The 16,411-nt window shown below is 46.2% G+C and overlaps 1 protein-coding gene across 3 annotated transcripts in view; it reads left to right on the top strand.

Annotated features, from left to right (window-relative positions):
- The window catches only part of PCNX3 (pecanex 3), a 713,235-nt gene that overhangs the window by 275,730 nt on the left and 421,094 nt on the right, over nt 1–16,411 (top strand). For all 3 annotated transcript variants that reach the window (XM_078660716.1, XM_078660718.1, XM_078660717.1), the window contains exon 14: nt 14,005–14,176. In XM_078660716.1, the coding sequence (XP_078516842.1) occupies nt 14,005–14,176 (172 nt within the window). The remainder of the gene's footprint in view (nt 1–14,004; nt 14,177–16,411) is intronic.

Raw genomic sequence — 16,411 nt, 5'->3', positions numbered from 1 at the left:
CAATACGGCGCCATGGAGGATCGCGGTCGACACGACGTCATGGCAGATCGCCGTGGACTCGACGTCATAGCAGATCGACGTCGAGATCACCAACTCGACGTCGAAGGTCGCCTTCGAGGTCACCTCATAGTCATGGACGATCGAAGTCAAGACCATCGAGACCTCACTCAACGCCGATGGTGACTCAGACATCATCTTCTATCGACGTCGAAGCACTCGACGTCGAGAGAAGAGGTCACGGATTGCGAAGTCCCCGAGGCAGTCACATCACGGGTCCAGTTGCATTGGCGGGAGACCGGTCATCGTCTCCAGGACTGCACATTGTGGAGATCTCGCCAGAAGTATCCCCCAAACCTGCGAAGGGCAAATCCTGCAGTTTGTCAACTCGCCGTACGCAAGGTGCTCTATCTGGTGGTCGCAGTAGTCCGGGCTCGGATTACTCCACATGTACTCACCATCTGGTCCAAGGACGAGCACTCCGGCTAGACCTTCGAAGTCTCCCCCTAGGAGACCAAGATCACCTTCCAGACCAAGGGCCCCTTCCAGGCCAAGATCGCCTACCATATGTCGGTCTAGGTACAGGGGTCGTCACAGCCGCCATCACGACAGGCCCCATAAGAGAAGGCGCACAAGATCACCTACATGGTCTTCGTCTACAAGATCGACGGTCCCGGACTAGTTTCCGACCTTCACCTCCATGCAACCATCACAGGTGTCACCCATAGATGGCATTTCTACATTTACAGATGTTCTGGGTAAAGGTGCAAAGAAACACCACTTTGCATACCCCAGTGGTTCCCATGTCTATCATCTTTGATACCCTGCATCACCGGACAGCTCCTAGACCGCTGCTAGCACTGGTGCCCGGATTGCTGGAACCGGCGAAGGCCACCTTTCTCACTCCTGCGACGGTGGGTTCTGTACCATCTAGAATCGCCAAAAAATACAAGGCTCCAGCAGAGGACCTCTTGTTTCTCAGGACTGATCCACCAGCTGATTCAGTCATCGTGGCGTCAGCCATGAAATCCCACTCCGCTTCCACCTCATCCTCGGTGCCTCCTGAGAAGAATAGCAAACAAATGGACTCGTATGGGAGGAAGTCAAGTCAAGTCAAGTCAGAATTTATATAGCGCACTACATACCCATAGGGTCTCAAGGCGCTTGAGGAAGGGGGGGGGAGGTTTACTTATCGAATATCCATGTTTTAAGTTGTTTTCTGAAGGCTAGGTGGTTTTGAGTAAGGCGGAGGTGGATGGGAAGGGAATTCCAGGTCTTGGCCGCTAAGTAGGAGAAGGATCTTCCTCCCATGGTGGCTTTGTGGATGCGCGGAACAGCGGTGAGGGCTTGGTTGGACGAACGCAGCTGGCGGGTGGGGGTGTAAAAGGAAAGGCGCGTGTTGAGACAATCAGGTCCAAGTTCGTATAGGCCTTTGTGTGCGTGGGTGAGGAGACGGAACGTTATTCTCTTGTTGACGGGGAGCCAGTGAAGGTCTTTCAGGTGAGCGGAAATGTGGTCTGTGCGGGGGATGTCTAGTATGAGTCTGGCTGAAGCATTTTGGATGCGTTGGAGTTTTTTCTGTAGTTTCGCGGTGGAACCGGCGTAAAGGGTGTTTCCGTAGTCCAGACGGCTTGTAACCAGTGCGTGGGTGACCGTTTTTCTTGTTTCGGTGGGGATCCAGTGAAATGTTTTTTTGAGCATGCGTAGGATGTTGAAGCATGAAGATGAGACGGCGTTGGCTTGTCTGGTCATCGAGAGTGAGGAGTCCAGGATGATGCCCAGGTTTCGTGCGTGGTCTGTCGGTATGGGGGCTTTTCCTAGGGCCGTTGGCCACCAAGAGTTGTCCCAGGCGGAAGGGGATGAGCCTAAGATGAGGACTTCCGTTTTGTCCGAGTTCAGTTTCAGACGGCTGTGCTTCATCCACTCGGCTACTTCTTTCATCCCTTCGTGTAGGTTGGTTTTGGCGGTGGTTGGGTCTTTGGTGAGTGAGAGGATCAGCTGAGTGTCATCAGCGTAGGAAATGATGTTGAGGTTGTGTTGACGTGCGATGGTTGCGAGGGGGCTCATGTAGACGTTGAAGAGGGTGGGGCTGAGTGATGATCCTTGCGGGACGCCGCAGATGACTTCGGTGGCCTCTGACTTAAAAGGGGGGAGGCGGACTCTCTGAGTTCTTCCAGCGAGGAACGAAATGATCCAGTCCAATGCTTTTCCTTGAATTCCGATGTTTCTGAGGCGTTGTATCAGGGTGCTATGGCAGACTGTGTCGAAGGCTGCGGAGAGGTCAAGGAGGATAAGGGCGACTGTGTCTCCGTTGTCCAGTAGTGTTCGAATGTCGTCTGTTGCTGCGATGAGGGCGGTCTCGGTGCTGTGTTTGGCTCGGAAGCCAGACTGTGAGGAGTCGAGTGATTTGTTGGTTTCGAGGAAGGCGGCGAGCTGATTGTTAATGGCTTTCTCAATGACTTTGGCAGGGAATGGGAGGAGCGAGATGGGGCGGTAGTTTTTGAGTTCGAAGATGTGCAACACTTCAGCGTAATACATGAAGGTTGCCAGTGCCTCTGCCCTTCTCGGGATATACGACAGATCTCTTTGGGACTCTCTCATGCGTTTCACAGAGAAGCTTCCCAAAGAAGACCGGCAGGATTTCACCGAAATCCTACAGGAAGGAGGGCTTGTAGCCAAACAGTAATAAGTGCTGCAGCGGATGCTTCCGATCTCGCCGCTCATGGCTACTCCCATGGAATCTGCTCACGACGCTGGGCACCGAAATCCTACAGGAAGGAGGGCTTGTAGCCAAACAAGTAATAAGTGCTGCCGCGGATGCTTCCGATCTCGCCGCTCATGGCTACTCCCATGAAATCTGCTCACGACGCTGGGCTTGGCTGCGCCTCTCAGGCCTCAAGCCTGATGCTCAGAAGAAGATGATGAACCTTCCTTTCAATGGGTCTTCTCTGTTTGGGGCTCACGCTGATGACGAGATGAACAAGATGAAGGCTGAGATGGACACTGTCAAGGCTGTGGGTCTAAAGAAACGCAAGGAGTTTAAGAAGCGCTTCCGTCAGGGCGACAAACGTTCGTACCAACAGAGGGTTCAAACCCCTCAGTGGTCCGGCCATAATCAGCAAATATCTCAGTTCCAGCAGAGACGCCCTGGTAGAGGTAGAGGCAATAACACCAAGCAACAGTCCACCTCCAAGCAGCCTCCCAAACCTTGAGTCGTTGCTTCCTCCGCAACCGTTCGCCACTCTGGTGGGAGGGAGTGTAGCATGTCACCTGGAAGAGTGGAAAACCATAAAAAAGGACAAATGGGTGCTGAGTATTGTGCAGCATGGTTACTTGCTGAGGTTCAAGTCTCCTACTCCGCAAGGGCCCCCGCAACTCAAGCGCCTTCCTCAAATTCAAAGTCAACTTTTGAAGGACGAGGTTTCTATCCTCACAAAGAAGGCTATAGAGGAGGGTCCCTCCCATTACACGAAATCAGGGAGTGTACTCCCGCTACTTTCTAGTCCAAAAGCGAGGAGTAGCCAAAGAGTGCAGACCTATCCTCGACCTACGCCTGCTGAACAGGCTTATCAGAAAAGAAAAGTTTTGTGTGCTAGCCCTGCACCAAATCTTTCCACACCTTCATCAGGGAGACTGGATGTGTGCCATCGACCTGCAGGACGCTTACTTTCATACACCTGTCTTAGTAAAGCATCGAAAATTTCTCAGGTTTCAGATAGACCATCACCACTACCAGTATCGAGTGCTACCGTTCAGCCTCAAATCCGCCCCACGGACATTCTCCAAGTGCATGGCGGTGGTGGATACCTTCCTCCGCAGGCGGAAGATCTTCGTCTATCCCTACCTAGACGACTGGCTCCTAGAAAGCTCCACACCTGTTCTGCTGCAAAATCATCTCTTACTGTCTTAAACTGATGCACTCTTTGGGGTTGCAGGTCAACTACAAAAAGTCAGTACTCAATCCCACTCAACGAATACACTATCTGGGTGCCTCCCTGGACACTGCAGAGGCAAGCGTGTGTCCTTCAGAGGAGAGGTTATCATCAATGCTTCTGAAGTGCCGCACCTTGCTAGACACCCTAAGCCCTACAGCCAGACAAGTGTCGTAACTAGTGGGATCGATGACCTCATGCATCTACATTGTGCCCAATGCACGCCTTCACATGAGGCCTCTGCAGCAGGCATTCGAGGACCAATGGTCTCAGACATCAGGCCACTGGGAAGATCAAGTCTCTCTCCACCAAAGTGCCAGAGACTCCATCAGATGGTGGATGAACCGCTCTCATCTACTGCAAGGGGTCCTGTTTCATCAGTCACTTCCATCGCAGACAGTGGTCACAGATGCCTCAATGCACGGCTGGGGGGCTCATATGGACCAGCTTCAGGTACAAGGTCTCTGGTCCGAAGTAGAAAGAAGCTACCATATCAACTTCTTGGAGCTCCGGGCTGTCTATCTGGCGCTCAAGCCCCTCTACCCGTCTCAGCACACCAACCACATTCAAGTTCAGACAAACAACACAACAACAATGTTCTATCTGAGCAAACAAGGAGGCACCAGGTCACAAGTTCTGTCTCCAGAAGCTCAATCCATTTGGTGCTGGCTTCTGGCGAGAGGTCTCTCCATCGTGGCAGTTCATCTCCCAGGAATCCTGAATGTTCAGGCGGACGGCCTAAGCAGAGACTTCATAGAAGCACACAACTGGGTGCTCAACGAAGACGTCGCTCAGGAGCTGTTTTGGCAATGGGGAGTACCAGACCTAGATCTGTTCGCTGGCTCGGCAAACGCAAAATGCCCCGTCGTCATGTCCAGATTCCCTCATCAGGGATCACCGGGGGGTGCACTTTTGATCAGCTGGTCTCAGACTTTGCTGTACGCTTTTCCTCCCCTGCCTCTGATTCCGGCGGTGATACAGAAATTCTACAGGACCCACACCGGGATGATCCTGATAGCGCCGGAGTGGTGACGGCAGTGGTGGTACCCGGATCTCCTCCAGCTGTCGGAGGTTCCTCACCGGAGACTGCCCTACCGCCCAGGCTTGCTGACCAAGGATGGGGGAGGGTGTTTCACCCCAACCTTCCTTCCCTTTAATTGACGGCATGGCTCCTGAGGTCATCCAATATGGCCACCTAGACCTGTCAGCTGACTGCATGAACATTCTTAGAGGCGAAGAGGCCCTCCACTAGAAAGTCTTATGCTTTCAAGTGGAAGAGATTTTACATTTGGTGTATGGACAATTCTCTTGATCCAATCCAAGGTCAGGAGCAGGTGATTCTGCCATACTTATTGGATTTGGCAAGGTCAGGCCTGAAGTACCCCTTCCATTAGGGTTCACTTAGCGGCAATAACAGCCTATAGGAAGTCTCCTTCTCAGACCTCTTTCTTCCTCATGCCTGTGGTCAAAGATTTCTTAGAGGGGCTTAAAGTGTTTCCACCAGTGAGGTCCCCCTCTCCTCCCTGGGAGCTTAACATTGTACTTACCAAATTGATGGGTGCTCCTTTCGAGCCTATCCATAAGGCATCTTTGAAGCACTTGACTTGAAAAGCTGCCTTTTTGGTAGCCATCACCTCAGCCCACAGGGTTAGCGAGATCCAGGCCCTGTGTTGCAAGGAACCTTACACAGTGTTTTATGCCAATAGAGTGGTGCTGAGAACACATCCAGGCTTCCTGCCCAAGGTGGTCTCGGATTTCCATATCAATCAGACCATCACTCTGCCGACTTTCTTCCCTCAACCAACCACTCCCCCAGAGAGGTCTTTACACTCTCTAGATCTCCGGAGGGTTTTGAAATTTTACCTGGCTAAAACTCTTCCACTTCGGAAGTCTGACCAGCTCTTTGTTAATTATGGGACAACTAATACCGGTCTGTCAGCTTCAAAAAGGTCCTGTATAACTCTGTCTTACCAATTAGCTAGCAAAGCTTTACAGGGCAAACCTCATGCACATTCTACTAGAGGGTAGCTTCTACTACAGTTCTCCTTCGCAACATTCCAATATCTGAGATCTGTAAGGCGGCTACATGGCGTTCAGTGCATACCTTTACCCGCCATTACTTTCTAGATTCAGATGCACAGGCCGATGCCCAAGTGGGACAGGCCTCTTTAAGGAATTTGTTTGGATAACTGCATTTTAAATGTGATGAAAATTCATGTTTTTTGCTGTATACTTGGTTTCTCGTCCGCGAGACTTTGGGTATGGGCTTGCTAATCTATTAATAGATTATGACTATTGATGAGTATCCCCTGGATGAGAAGGATTAGTTACTTACCTGTAATCCTAGTTCTCATCCAGGGGTATACTCATCAGTCATAAGCGACCCACCCACCTCCCCGGACGAGCATTACTGCAAAGTTATGATATGTTACTTACGGATTTACTCAGGTGTTTATGCACCTCCAAAAAGAACTGTCCTAATTGCCACCTGTGGTGCATCATGGGAGCAGGGGGTCGCCTACAGGTCTTAAAGGCACGGTACCCCTACTCTAATGCATTAAAGGCAAAGTGTCAGTTTTCTTCGTTTCTTTATACTCTACTGCAGCCTACTGGCAAATGCATGCAATTACAGGTTTTTCTATGGCAATAAAGCATTGTTATGTGACAAATGTTTACTGCTCTCTTTCTTCCTTAGGGGTTGGGAGAGTTTAGGTGTCACTATGCAAACCTATGTAATTTCAGCCATTTTATATATCAATTCAATCTTTATTTCGATCTATTAGATCATCAAAGAAATACAAATAATCACAGTCCTTATACTTTGCGGAAATCAATAAAAAACATTAATTATAAAATTCGACTGGCAATATATAAAACAATTCATCAACAAGAAACTAAAAATCATTAGTAAGATAAAATTATTATGAGTTCGCCTCTGCCTTCAAGATGCGGGTACGAATAAACCACATTGCTGTGAGATATTTTGCCAATGCAAAGACAATTGGAGGTGACACATCAGACTTTAGAATTCTGTACACAGGAAGGAACTGTCTGAAACCCAGGTCTTTGAGAAGGGGGACAAGCCAATATTTTCTAATGCTTTGATAGGCTTTGCAGAATAGAACAACATGTAGATCGTTTTCTTGAGAATGTGCGCATGCCGGGCATTGCTCAGTGGTTGGTGGCGATGACCAAGAGCTAGTAAAAGACCTGAAAGGTAATGTTCCGTATCTCCACTGGAGAAATAACTTCCTGGTTAGCACAGGGGTCATACCATCCAGTACACGTTCTAGGAAATGGAAGTCTTTGCTTTGAGTAAATAAGTTAGTCAGGGAACCCTTGCGCCTACTGTCCAAAGCAATGGTGAGCTTTAGATCATAGTAAGCTTTTGACAGAACTTTGCGTGATATCTTGGCAGATGCATTTGCTGGGTCAGACCACAGTTCTAGGAGCCCCAAACTCTCACATGACCTTTTTATGTAGTTTAGCCAAGGAATATGGGTGGCTTTTGGTAGGGTTAAAAACTCCTCGAGCTCAGTCCTATAGTTAGTAAGTTCTTGGCTGCTCCATAATCTTCGCCAGAATGATAGAGGTTTGAGTCCCAGTTCTTCTACGATCGGTCTAACTCCCAGATCTAGTCTCAGAGGCAGTAGCGGCGTGCTTGATGGAAGAGCAACCAATTGTCTGATGAATTTATTTTCCGTTATCATCATGTTATGGGCAGAAGTGTGACCCCACAATTCAGCCCCATAGGTGACAGCTCCCCGTGCCTGAGATTTATAGATCTGGATGACAGGACCAAGTGGACGATATGTTGATTTGTTCATCATCCTTGTAATGCCACCCACGATCTGCACCAATTTCATGTTTGCCTTGATCTGGTGTGTCCCCCATGTCATGTTCTCATTTAAGGTTACACCTAAATATTCAAATGTATATATAAAAAAGACCGTTATTTGATGCACTTTAATTTTGCACATGGTGTGTAAATAAAAATTCTTGAAACTAACCTGCTGCAGTGCTGTGACTTCATCCATGAGGTATTGTGGTGAGAAGAGACAAAGCTATATATATATATATATATACACACACACACACACACACACCTTTGGATTATTCATAGATTATGACTTTGATGAGTATACCCCTTGATGAGAACTAGGATTACAGGTAAGTAACTAATCCATCGTGCCACCCTTCAGTGGGAGGGTGGCAGGAGCCTGTCCCTGGTTGGTTGGTTGGTTCTCCCATCCTCAAGATGGTGGCAACTCAGAGTTGTGCTTCACCTCGCCGCCCCTACCTGAGGGGTGGAGTTGGCAGAGGTGGGCACACCTTTTTCCCTCACTTGTTTTTCCCGCTGGTTCTCCTGCCCAACCGGCGGCATGTCTTTGAAGCTTTCCCTTTGGGAACCCTGCCCATCCTGGGGGAGGAGGCTTGGCACCTCCTCCCAGGATGTGCATTGTTTCAGCCCCCGAGAGCTGCAGGCTCTCAACCCAGGAGTCCAGAAACAGGTCTGTTGATGGCAGCCTAAGCAGCCACTCAGTCGGTCACTAGAAGTTGGTAGAGTTTCAGGTAGCATCTCTAAGATGCCCTCTGTTGTGCATTTTACATTGAATCCCACACTGGCAGCATTGCGGTTTTAATGTGCTGAGAAGTTTGATCGCAAACTTCTCAGTTTTCAGTGTAGCCATTATGGTGCTGTGGAGTTTGTAATGACAAACTCCCAGCACCATATACTCTTAATGCCAGCACTGCACTTACAATGCCCAGGAATGGACGTGGGCACTGTCTGGGTACAGGGCTGATGCACCTGTACCCTCACCACTGGCATAGTGCACCCAACCAGAGGGGTGACTGTTCTATGCCAGGGCAGTGGTTTGTAGGCATGGCACACAGGGATGTGTGCATGTCGACTCTTAACTTTGTTCTGCACAAGACACTCAGCCTGCAAAGGCAGTGTGTGAGTGTCATGGTACATGACCTCTAAGGGTGGCACAAAAGTGCTGCAGCCCTTAGAGGCCTTCTCTGGTCACAGTGCCCTGGGTACCTGTGGTACCATTTACCAGGGGCTGACCTTTGGCTAGAGATGCCAATTGGGTTTAGGCTTCAAAGCAATTTTAGGGAAGGAACATAGGCCCTGGGTACCAGATTAGCAGGAGCACAAGGCACACTCAGTCAAAGAACATCAGCAATTCAGCAAAAGGTGGGGGCATACCATGCAGAAAGAGAGCACTTTCTTACATCTATTTTATTATACATACATGCACATGGACATCGCTATTCTTTACTACTAACTCCATTCTCACCCTCTGCGGGAAAACAATCTAACAATGGAGTCAATGCCCATCGCACTATCACCAAAAGGAGGAGTCACCTGCCTCATGACTGACTGCTTTGAAGATAAACAACTTGCAAATGCCCGGACCCAGCTCTAGATGTATGCAAAGCATGTCAATCTACAGCTGTACAAGCCAAGAACAGATGTTTACTGGGTAAGTAACATTATTCTTTGGGAAACAAGTAGATGAGGCTCCAAGGTAAAAAAATGAAATAGAAACCGCAGATAGCTGCAAGCGACAGCGCTTTTGGTTATACATTGGTAGAGCCAGCCTATAGAGGGTGGATATCAGTAGTACAGTTATCAACCATACCAAATACAGCATCAACCACGCCATACTCCATAAAGGTTTTAAACAACATCATGTTTGAGAACCCAAGACGAAGAAATGCTACTCATTCCAGATTGCAGCATACTGGAAGAAGACACTGATGAAGCGCAGGTACCGGTCACTAACAGTCACAGCCATTTTGTAAAAATATTTCCTTTCGCTTAAACGCTTTGAGCATAATCACAACAGACGGATGAGTCCTCGAAGGAGTGGAAAAGGGTGTTTTGGAGTTTTCCGAAAGACTTCCAAAAACATCACTAACCAGTTTGCAACATCTCCATCTAAAAAAAGGTTGCAAATGAAAATTCTCTCTATTATACAAAGCAGGACAATAGAAAGAAAAGGTGTTACCAAATCCCAGAAAAATTGCGGATTCTATCCTCAATCTTTTAATAAGGAAAAAGAAGGAGAAAAGATGCCAATGTCTTCCTCAAGAAACAAAAGTTAAGGATGCTAGCCCTGAAGTGCATATCACCAGTCACGGTTAATTTAAGGAAACTAAGGCCACCAAGTGTTTTTATATTCGGGCTCCAGGCTTATAAAAGGTCCAATCTACAGTTTGGTCAGAAAGACAACTCAATCATGTTTGAGCAAGTTCCGGAGTTTAGGGCTTAAAGTCAACTTGCAGAAGTCGGTGTACCAAAACTCAATTTCTGGGACCAATTTTGAATACAAGAAAAGAAAACCTGTTTCTTTCAGAGAAGAAGTTAAACGGGTTGCAAGACCGATCAACCAGAATGTATTATGATTATGGTATGATAATTCAAGGCGCGATCTCTCCAATATTCCATTGATTCCTTTCAGTCTTGCATATGTGGCCTCTCCACGAGTAACTGGACCATCAATAGTTCCGAATAGTAGGGCATTTTCAATGATAACATTGAAGTAACAATAGAGATGAGACAGGAGACCGGAGTGGGGGATGAAAAGGTCCAACATATCGAAGGGTTTCAGTTTCCTCACAGAGCCTGCAATGTTTATTGTGATGATGGATTCGTCCATGGAAAGATAGGAAGCTCATCTCCAGATTGATTAATACAACAATACCACTGCAATATTTTATATAATTGAATGAGGAAAAAACAATTTAAAGGAGTTATCAAAGGAAGCACAAGCCCACTGGAATTGGGCAATACAGCACAGAGTAGTCTTGAACAGCAGAACTCTTGCTTCAGCAGGACAACGAGTGGTGAAGATGCACTCAGTTGCAGTGCACCTGATTTGTCACAAATAAGAATTAATATCCATATGAACAAGGTTTTAGGAATTGGGGTAAACAGAAGAATGGTGTCTTTACAACACATGTAAATTGCACATGCCAATTCCATGCAAGCAGGCAGAGGTTACTAGGGTCTGGGTGGGAGGGAGGAAGTAGAGAGGAGTTGGCCTAACCAATCTGGGGAACTGGGCTTGAGTCTCAGCAATGACGCTGAACATCCTGTGGTTCTGGGAAAATCATTTAATCTCCCCGTGCCAAACAAAAATGAATGTGCCCTCATGTAACGAAACTGGTGCTATGTAAAGCGCTCTGATACCCGATTCGGGTCAAGTTTGCTCTATATAAAACTCTGTTTAAAAAAAAAAAGGGGGGGGGGAAAGGGGGCGGAATCATTTTTTCCATATCCAACAACTTCTCCTTACATTCTGTTGATATAAGAAGATGTAAAGAAGATGTATAGAATTCTATCTGGATAGAACAAATAGTTTTTGGAGGTTAGATCGGTTTTCAGTCGCATTTGGCAACCCATATAAGAGATAAGCCATTTCAAGTAGAGTATAGCTCGATGGTTTGCAGATGCAATTTTACTCTGCTACATAAAAGTGGACAAGCTACTTCAGAGCAGACGGCTCAGTTTACCAGAGTTGTCTACTACAATGGCTCTATTCGCTGGAGTGTAATTGACTGATATATGCAGAACATCAACATGAAAGAATGTACATACATATATGTGATATAACTTCTTTAGAAGTGACTGTGCAAACAAATGCAACAGGCGGCCAGGCCAGGCCATGAGTTTCAATAATTTGAGACACTGAGGTTTTTATCCTCCATCCATGATATTACTTTATTGTTATTTATTGTGTGCTGCTTGTTGTTCTGATTTAAGCATGTGAACCTATTAAAGATCCAATACTGGAGAAGAAAATAGTTACTTGCCTGTATGTAATGGTACTTCTCCAATATTGGTGTCTTTCATTGATTTATATTCGACCTACCCTCCTTCATGTGAGAAGCTAACCTATCTGTATTATTCCTTCACACAAATGCAACACAGTCACGGCTGCTGGCAATAGAAGGTTATGGGGTAACAGCGGAGGGGGGATTAATTATTTGTTTAAAAATGTACCTGATGCTGCCTTGCGCCTCACTGCTTCTATGATGGTGTCCCAGAGGCAGCAGGAAGCAGAGACTCCCCATCCAATTCATGTGCTGCTCTCATGCTGCATAAGAGCAGCGCTGGCATTGGCCTGAGTGGGCTGTTTTATCGATCGCTCAGGCACAGGGAGTGTGTGCCGTTTCTCCACCCGGCTGTGGAATACAGCTGGGTTGTAGAAACCTAACTGTGCATGTCTATTTGGCAGGCCTAAGACAATCAACCAAACTGACATGCACACTTATAAGTTCACTCCACTCACTCCAATGGCCCCGCCCCTCCCTGCGCACACTTGGCTCAGCAAGCACCTGAAAAATAAAATGATAATACAATATTCTTTTATTTTTCAGCTGCTGGCTCTGAGCCAGTGGTGTGATGCTCATTCGCAATTGCGAAGGAGCCTCCCCTGGTGCTACACAATCTAAAGGGTGGTGGCCTCTCGATGTGTGTTCTTCAGACCGATTCTCTGATTGTTTTGAAGTTTGGCTTATTTTAAATGATATTAGTAAAGAGCAATTGTTCTTGTGTTAGGGCTAACATTTAACTTGGAACAGCTATTGTAATGTTGCCATGGACTTGCAGCTTTCTGACTGGAATGACTAAAGCATGTGAATCTGTGAAATATGCCAATACTGGAGAGCTATCATCACAAGCAAAGAACTGTTTTCCTATTCAGCCCTTCACGTTCCTTTTCCTATCATGATTTTGTATTATTGTCTGGTGCCCTCCGTTTAAAATACCTTGAGCTACTGTGATTGCATTGTGAGAAGGTGCTGGTCATCCTTCTTTTCACACACTGCAGGAATGTGTGTTACGCCCCTATGAGTGAGCCAAATGGCAGTAAAATAAGGTTGGCAAAGGTCTAACAAGTGATTAAAAACATTGTACACATACAGGGCTTTTATAAATCCAAATTAAAATATATGTTGAGTTTGTAGTTCCGAAACATGATACTCCATTCCTATTTCTCTATCCATATTGGATTTGGAATCTTATTTTTTGTACTCCTAATCCCAGCCCATATTTACCTTCAGAACACCTCAATGATTCCCAACTCCGCTGCAATATTTCACGAAGTCTATGCATTAGTACCCATTTCAAGGCGAAAAGAACCCTGTTGTGCTTGATCCCTCTTACAAAGTACAAACACAAGCCCATGTGCCTCACGGCAGAGAGGTAATCCGTTTCACAAAGTTCGTTCTAGAGGACTGGCCTCTGAGATGAGACACATGACTGAGGCCTCGCTATTGGCTGGTAGAAAAATGTCTGCATTGTTGTTTTTCTTTCTTGGCTGGGTTAAATGACTGCTCAGAGGGTGCTCTTCAGTGGATTTGAATCATGTTTGGGTTAAAAAAAAAAAACAACCTCCAGGTTAACCTACAGTGTGTTTTCTGGAAATAAATTGTATTTCTGTTTGATAATGTATAAAAACTGCATGCTTGGACTGGTGTACAACGTTTCCATAACCTCTTCCTTTCTCTTGGTGGCATTCTCACTGCCTATTTGAGAGAACACCAGTAACGTTTATGGTTGTATAAACTTTTTACCAATATATAAATGTCATAATTTATTAGACAGCGGTCGGATATACTTAAAAGAACGGGTGTTTATACGAGTTAACTCTAATGTATAACTTACTGATCACCACATGTTGCAGCTACTGTTTTATGATGTGATTCTTCTTTGGAAACATTTCTTTAAATTTCTCATTTGTTTTGATGGTTAGATGGAGCTTCTCTCAGGACCCTCAGATTACATCACCATAGAAGCAGAGCTCTGTGTGTGTGTGTGTGTGTGTGTGTGTGCGTGTGTGTGTGCGTGTGTGTGTGCGTGTGTGTGTGCGTGTGTGTGTGCGTGTGTGTGTGTGTGTGCGTGTGCGTGTGCGTGTGTGTGTGCGTGTGTGTGTGCGTGTGTGTGTGTGTGTGTGTGTGTGTGTGTGTGAAATGACTTTAAGTGATTTGACATTTTGAAGATGAGGCAAGAGTGAGCTGATTTTGGTGGTAGGTTGTAACTCCCTCTTTCTTGCCATAGGGTCACAACTGGATCATTGCCTACAGCCGACCTGTCTACTTTTGCATATCCTGTGTTCTCATCTGGCTCTTCGACTTCTGTGGCCGATCCATTCCCTTCCATCCTTTCACATTCTACGGGGTTACTTTCTTCTCCTCTGACTTCTTTTTTGGTGCCCGAGACGTGGCCACTGGTGAGTAATAAGAAACTAAGTTCTATTGTTTTGCACTCTCGCTTTATTCAGTATTCTGGTTTGCATTTTCATTTATCAGAATCTCCATACGTTTAGTCAAGGGGAGCTTAGCTTCATGTTCTGATCATTCCTTCTCTGTATTCTAGCATTCTGACATTCGGTTCTATACTTCTGGTAGTGTTTTATGGCATAGCCTTTGTATAAGCTCCACTTATTAGCTTCCATCATGGAGTTGGAGAACGCTGTTCTTCTTGAGCACCTCTGCTTTTTAAGCTGATCTTAAGCACTTCGTAGTGCTACACGGAGTGCGACTTGGCTATGCTTCTGAATATTTTAACTTCCTGGCTTTCGCCTGTTTCTGTCCGATCCATAGCATAGTTTAGGAAGCAGGCTCTTTATATAGTGGACAGGTAATCAAAAGAAGAGTGACCATAAAGATAAAGTATATAAAGGAGGTGGGTGTCGCACGTGAAGTCTGAGGCCAGTTGTAAGTGGTCCGATGGTAAGACCAAATTTCAAGAAAAAATACACTGTTTTTTCAGGAAACCCTCACTCACCCTAGTGGTGACATGCTTCATCATCGGGTCCACCGGGAGAGATCGAATACCTCCCCGGTGTGCTGCGACGCCAGGAGACTGCGGAGCAGGTTTTTGTGTGAAGATGAAGTGTGAAAAAATATACTGAGGTTAAAAATGTCAAAGGTTGTACCAAACAAAACTTTATTCATTGGTCAACCTGACATATTAAAAAATGAGATATGTGAAGGGAAACTAGCCAATTACTTTATACTGGTGTTTACCCTGTAAAGAAGGTCAACATGTTTCTGCCCGTTTTTATGTTTTACTTTACTGGGCTTTCATCAGGACCGGTAAGCGAGTGTGCCAATGACAGGAGGGGCGCGCTAAGGCCCGCCCTGCCAATGGTCGTGAAAGTTAAAAATAGCACTATGTGTAAATTGGTGCAAAAAGAAAAAGAAACAAACTCATAAGTAGTGGGGTTTTACCTCTTTTGCGAGGAACCTAGGAGTTTGTAAAGAAATAGATCCACGCCCCATAGAACACAGGAGGGGGGTGGGAGCGACAATGGCACACCGCCCGCAACGCTCAGCACCCGCTCGGCACCTAGCTTCACCCTCGCTGGATCTCGTGGATTTATATAGTGGACCATACCGATGTACAGTGTGCAAAGATTCCAGGCAAACCCCAGTTGGTTTACAGAACCACAAATGATACTCAAATGTTCTCTTTTGCGGTAGCGTGGGCGAGCAGTTAGGCTTAGCAGAGGGCAGTGCTAAATATTTGTTGTACTCACAGAGACAATAAATAAAACAGACACTCAAGAATAATTTCAAAACCAATTTAGAAAAACAACTCTGATATTTATGTAAGTTTTGATACCAAGAACTTCGTTATCACGTAAGTAATTTTTTTAATGTGTATTTTTGCAGGTAAGCAAATAGTGTAATTCAGTTCTTCTTTACGCAGCAATGCTTCCCTATGGGATAAAAGGCATATGTTGCATACAGTTATTTGTGGTCGGTTTCTGGTGGTCTCCTGCCGGACTTAAAGTCTTAGGAGGCCAAGGTCCAAAGTACCACGAGCAGTTTCTCGTTATCTGCTCTGTGGCTTGTGGTATATAAATAAATAATACCGGATCTAGGTTTGACTGGACATAATAATAACAGATAGCTCAATAAATAAGAGTCAAGATTCGAGGTAGTAGGAGTTTGCAGGTTTAATACAGCATAAAGGACAGGAACAGGACAACCTGCACGGGAACAGGATGGCAGGGCCCTGCAGGGGGGACAGGGAATGAGCGCGCTAGGGGAAAAGGAATCGGCGTAACATTTAATAACCGTACACAAGCATATATACTAAAACAGTTGCATTACAGTGAATACAGTAGGCGGAGCAGTGGGTGTGGTCAATAGCAGTCGCGAAAGATAAGGGTGAAAATGGGTGTAACAGGAGGCGTATACATGGACATGTGATGTAAACGTAACAGAATATGTCATAAATGGGGCGGAAACATGGAGGGGGCTACCTAAGGAGCCGGGACCTCTGACCTGATGGTGCGCGCAAACTGACAATGACGTGTTACTAGGAGAAGCTGGGGGCTATGAACTCTGCGCTAGGAGTAGAGACTGAAGTCTGGAGAGTCAGGGCGACATGTACCTAAACCCTATCTAGTATCTAATGTTTAGAGGACATGTTGATATAAACTAAGAGTCAGGAG

The sequence above is a fragment of the Lissotriton helveticus genome, chromosome 9 (genome assembly GCF_964261635.1).
Source record: "Lissotriton helveticus chromosome 9, aLisHel1.1, whole genome shotgun sequence".
Lineage (NCBI taxonomy): Eukaryota > Metazoa > Chordata > Amphibia > Caudata > Salamandridae > Lissotriton > Lissotriton helveticus.
The sequence above is the reverse complement of the archived record's forward strand: the minus strand, read 5'-3'. Positions and strand labels throughout refer to the sequence as shown.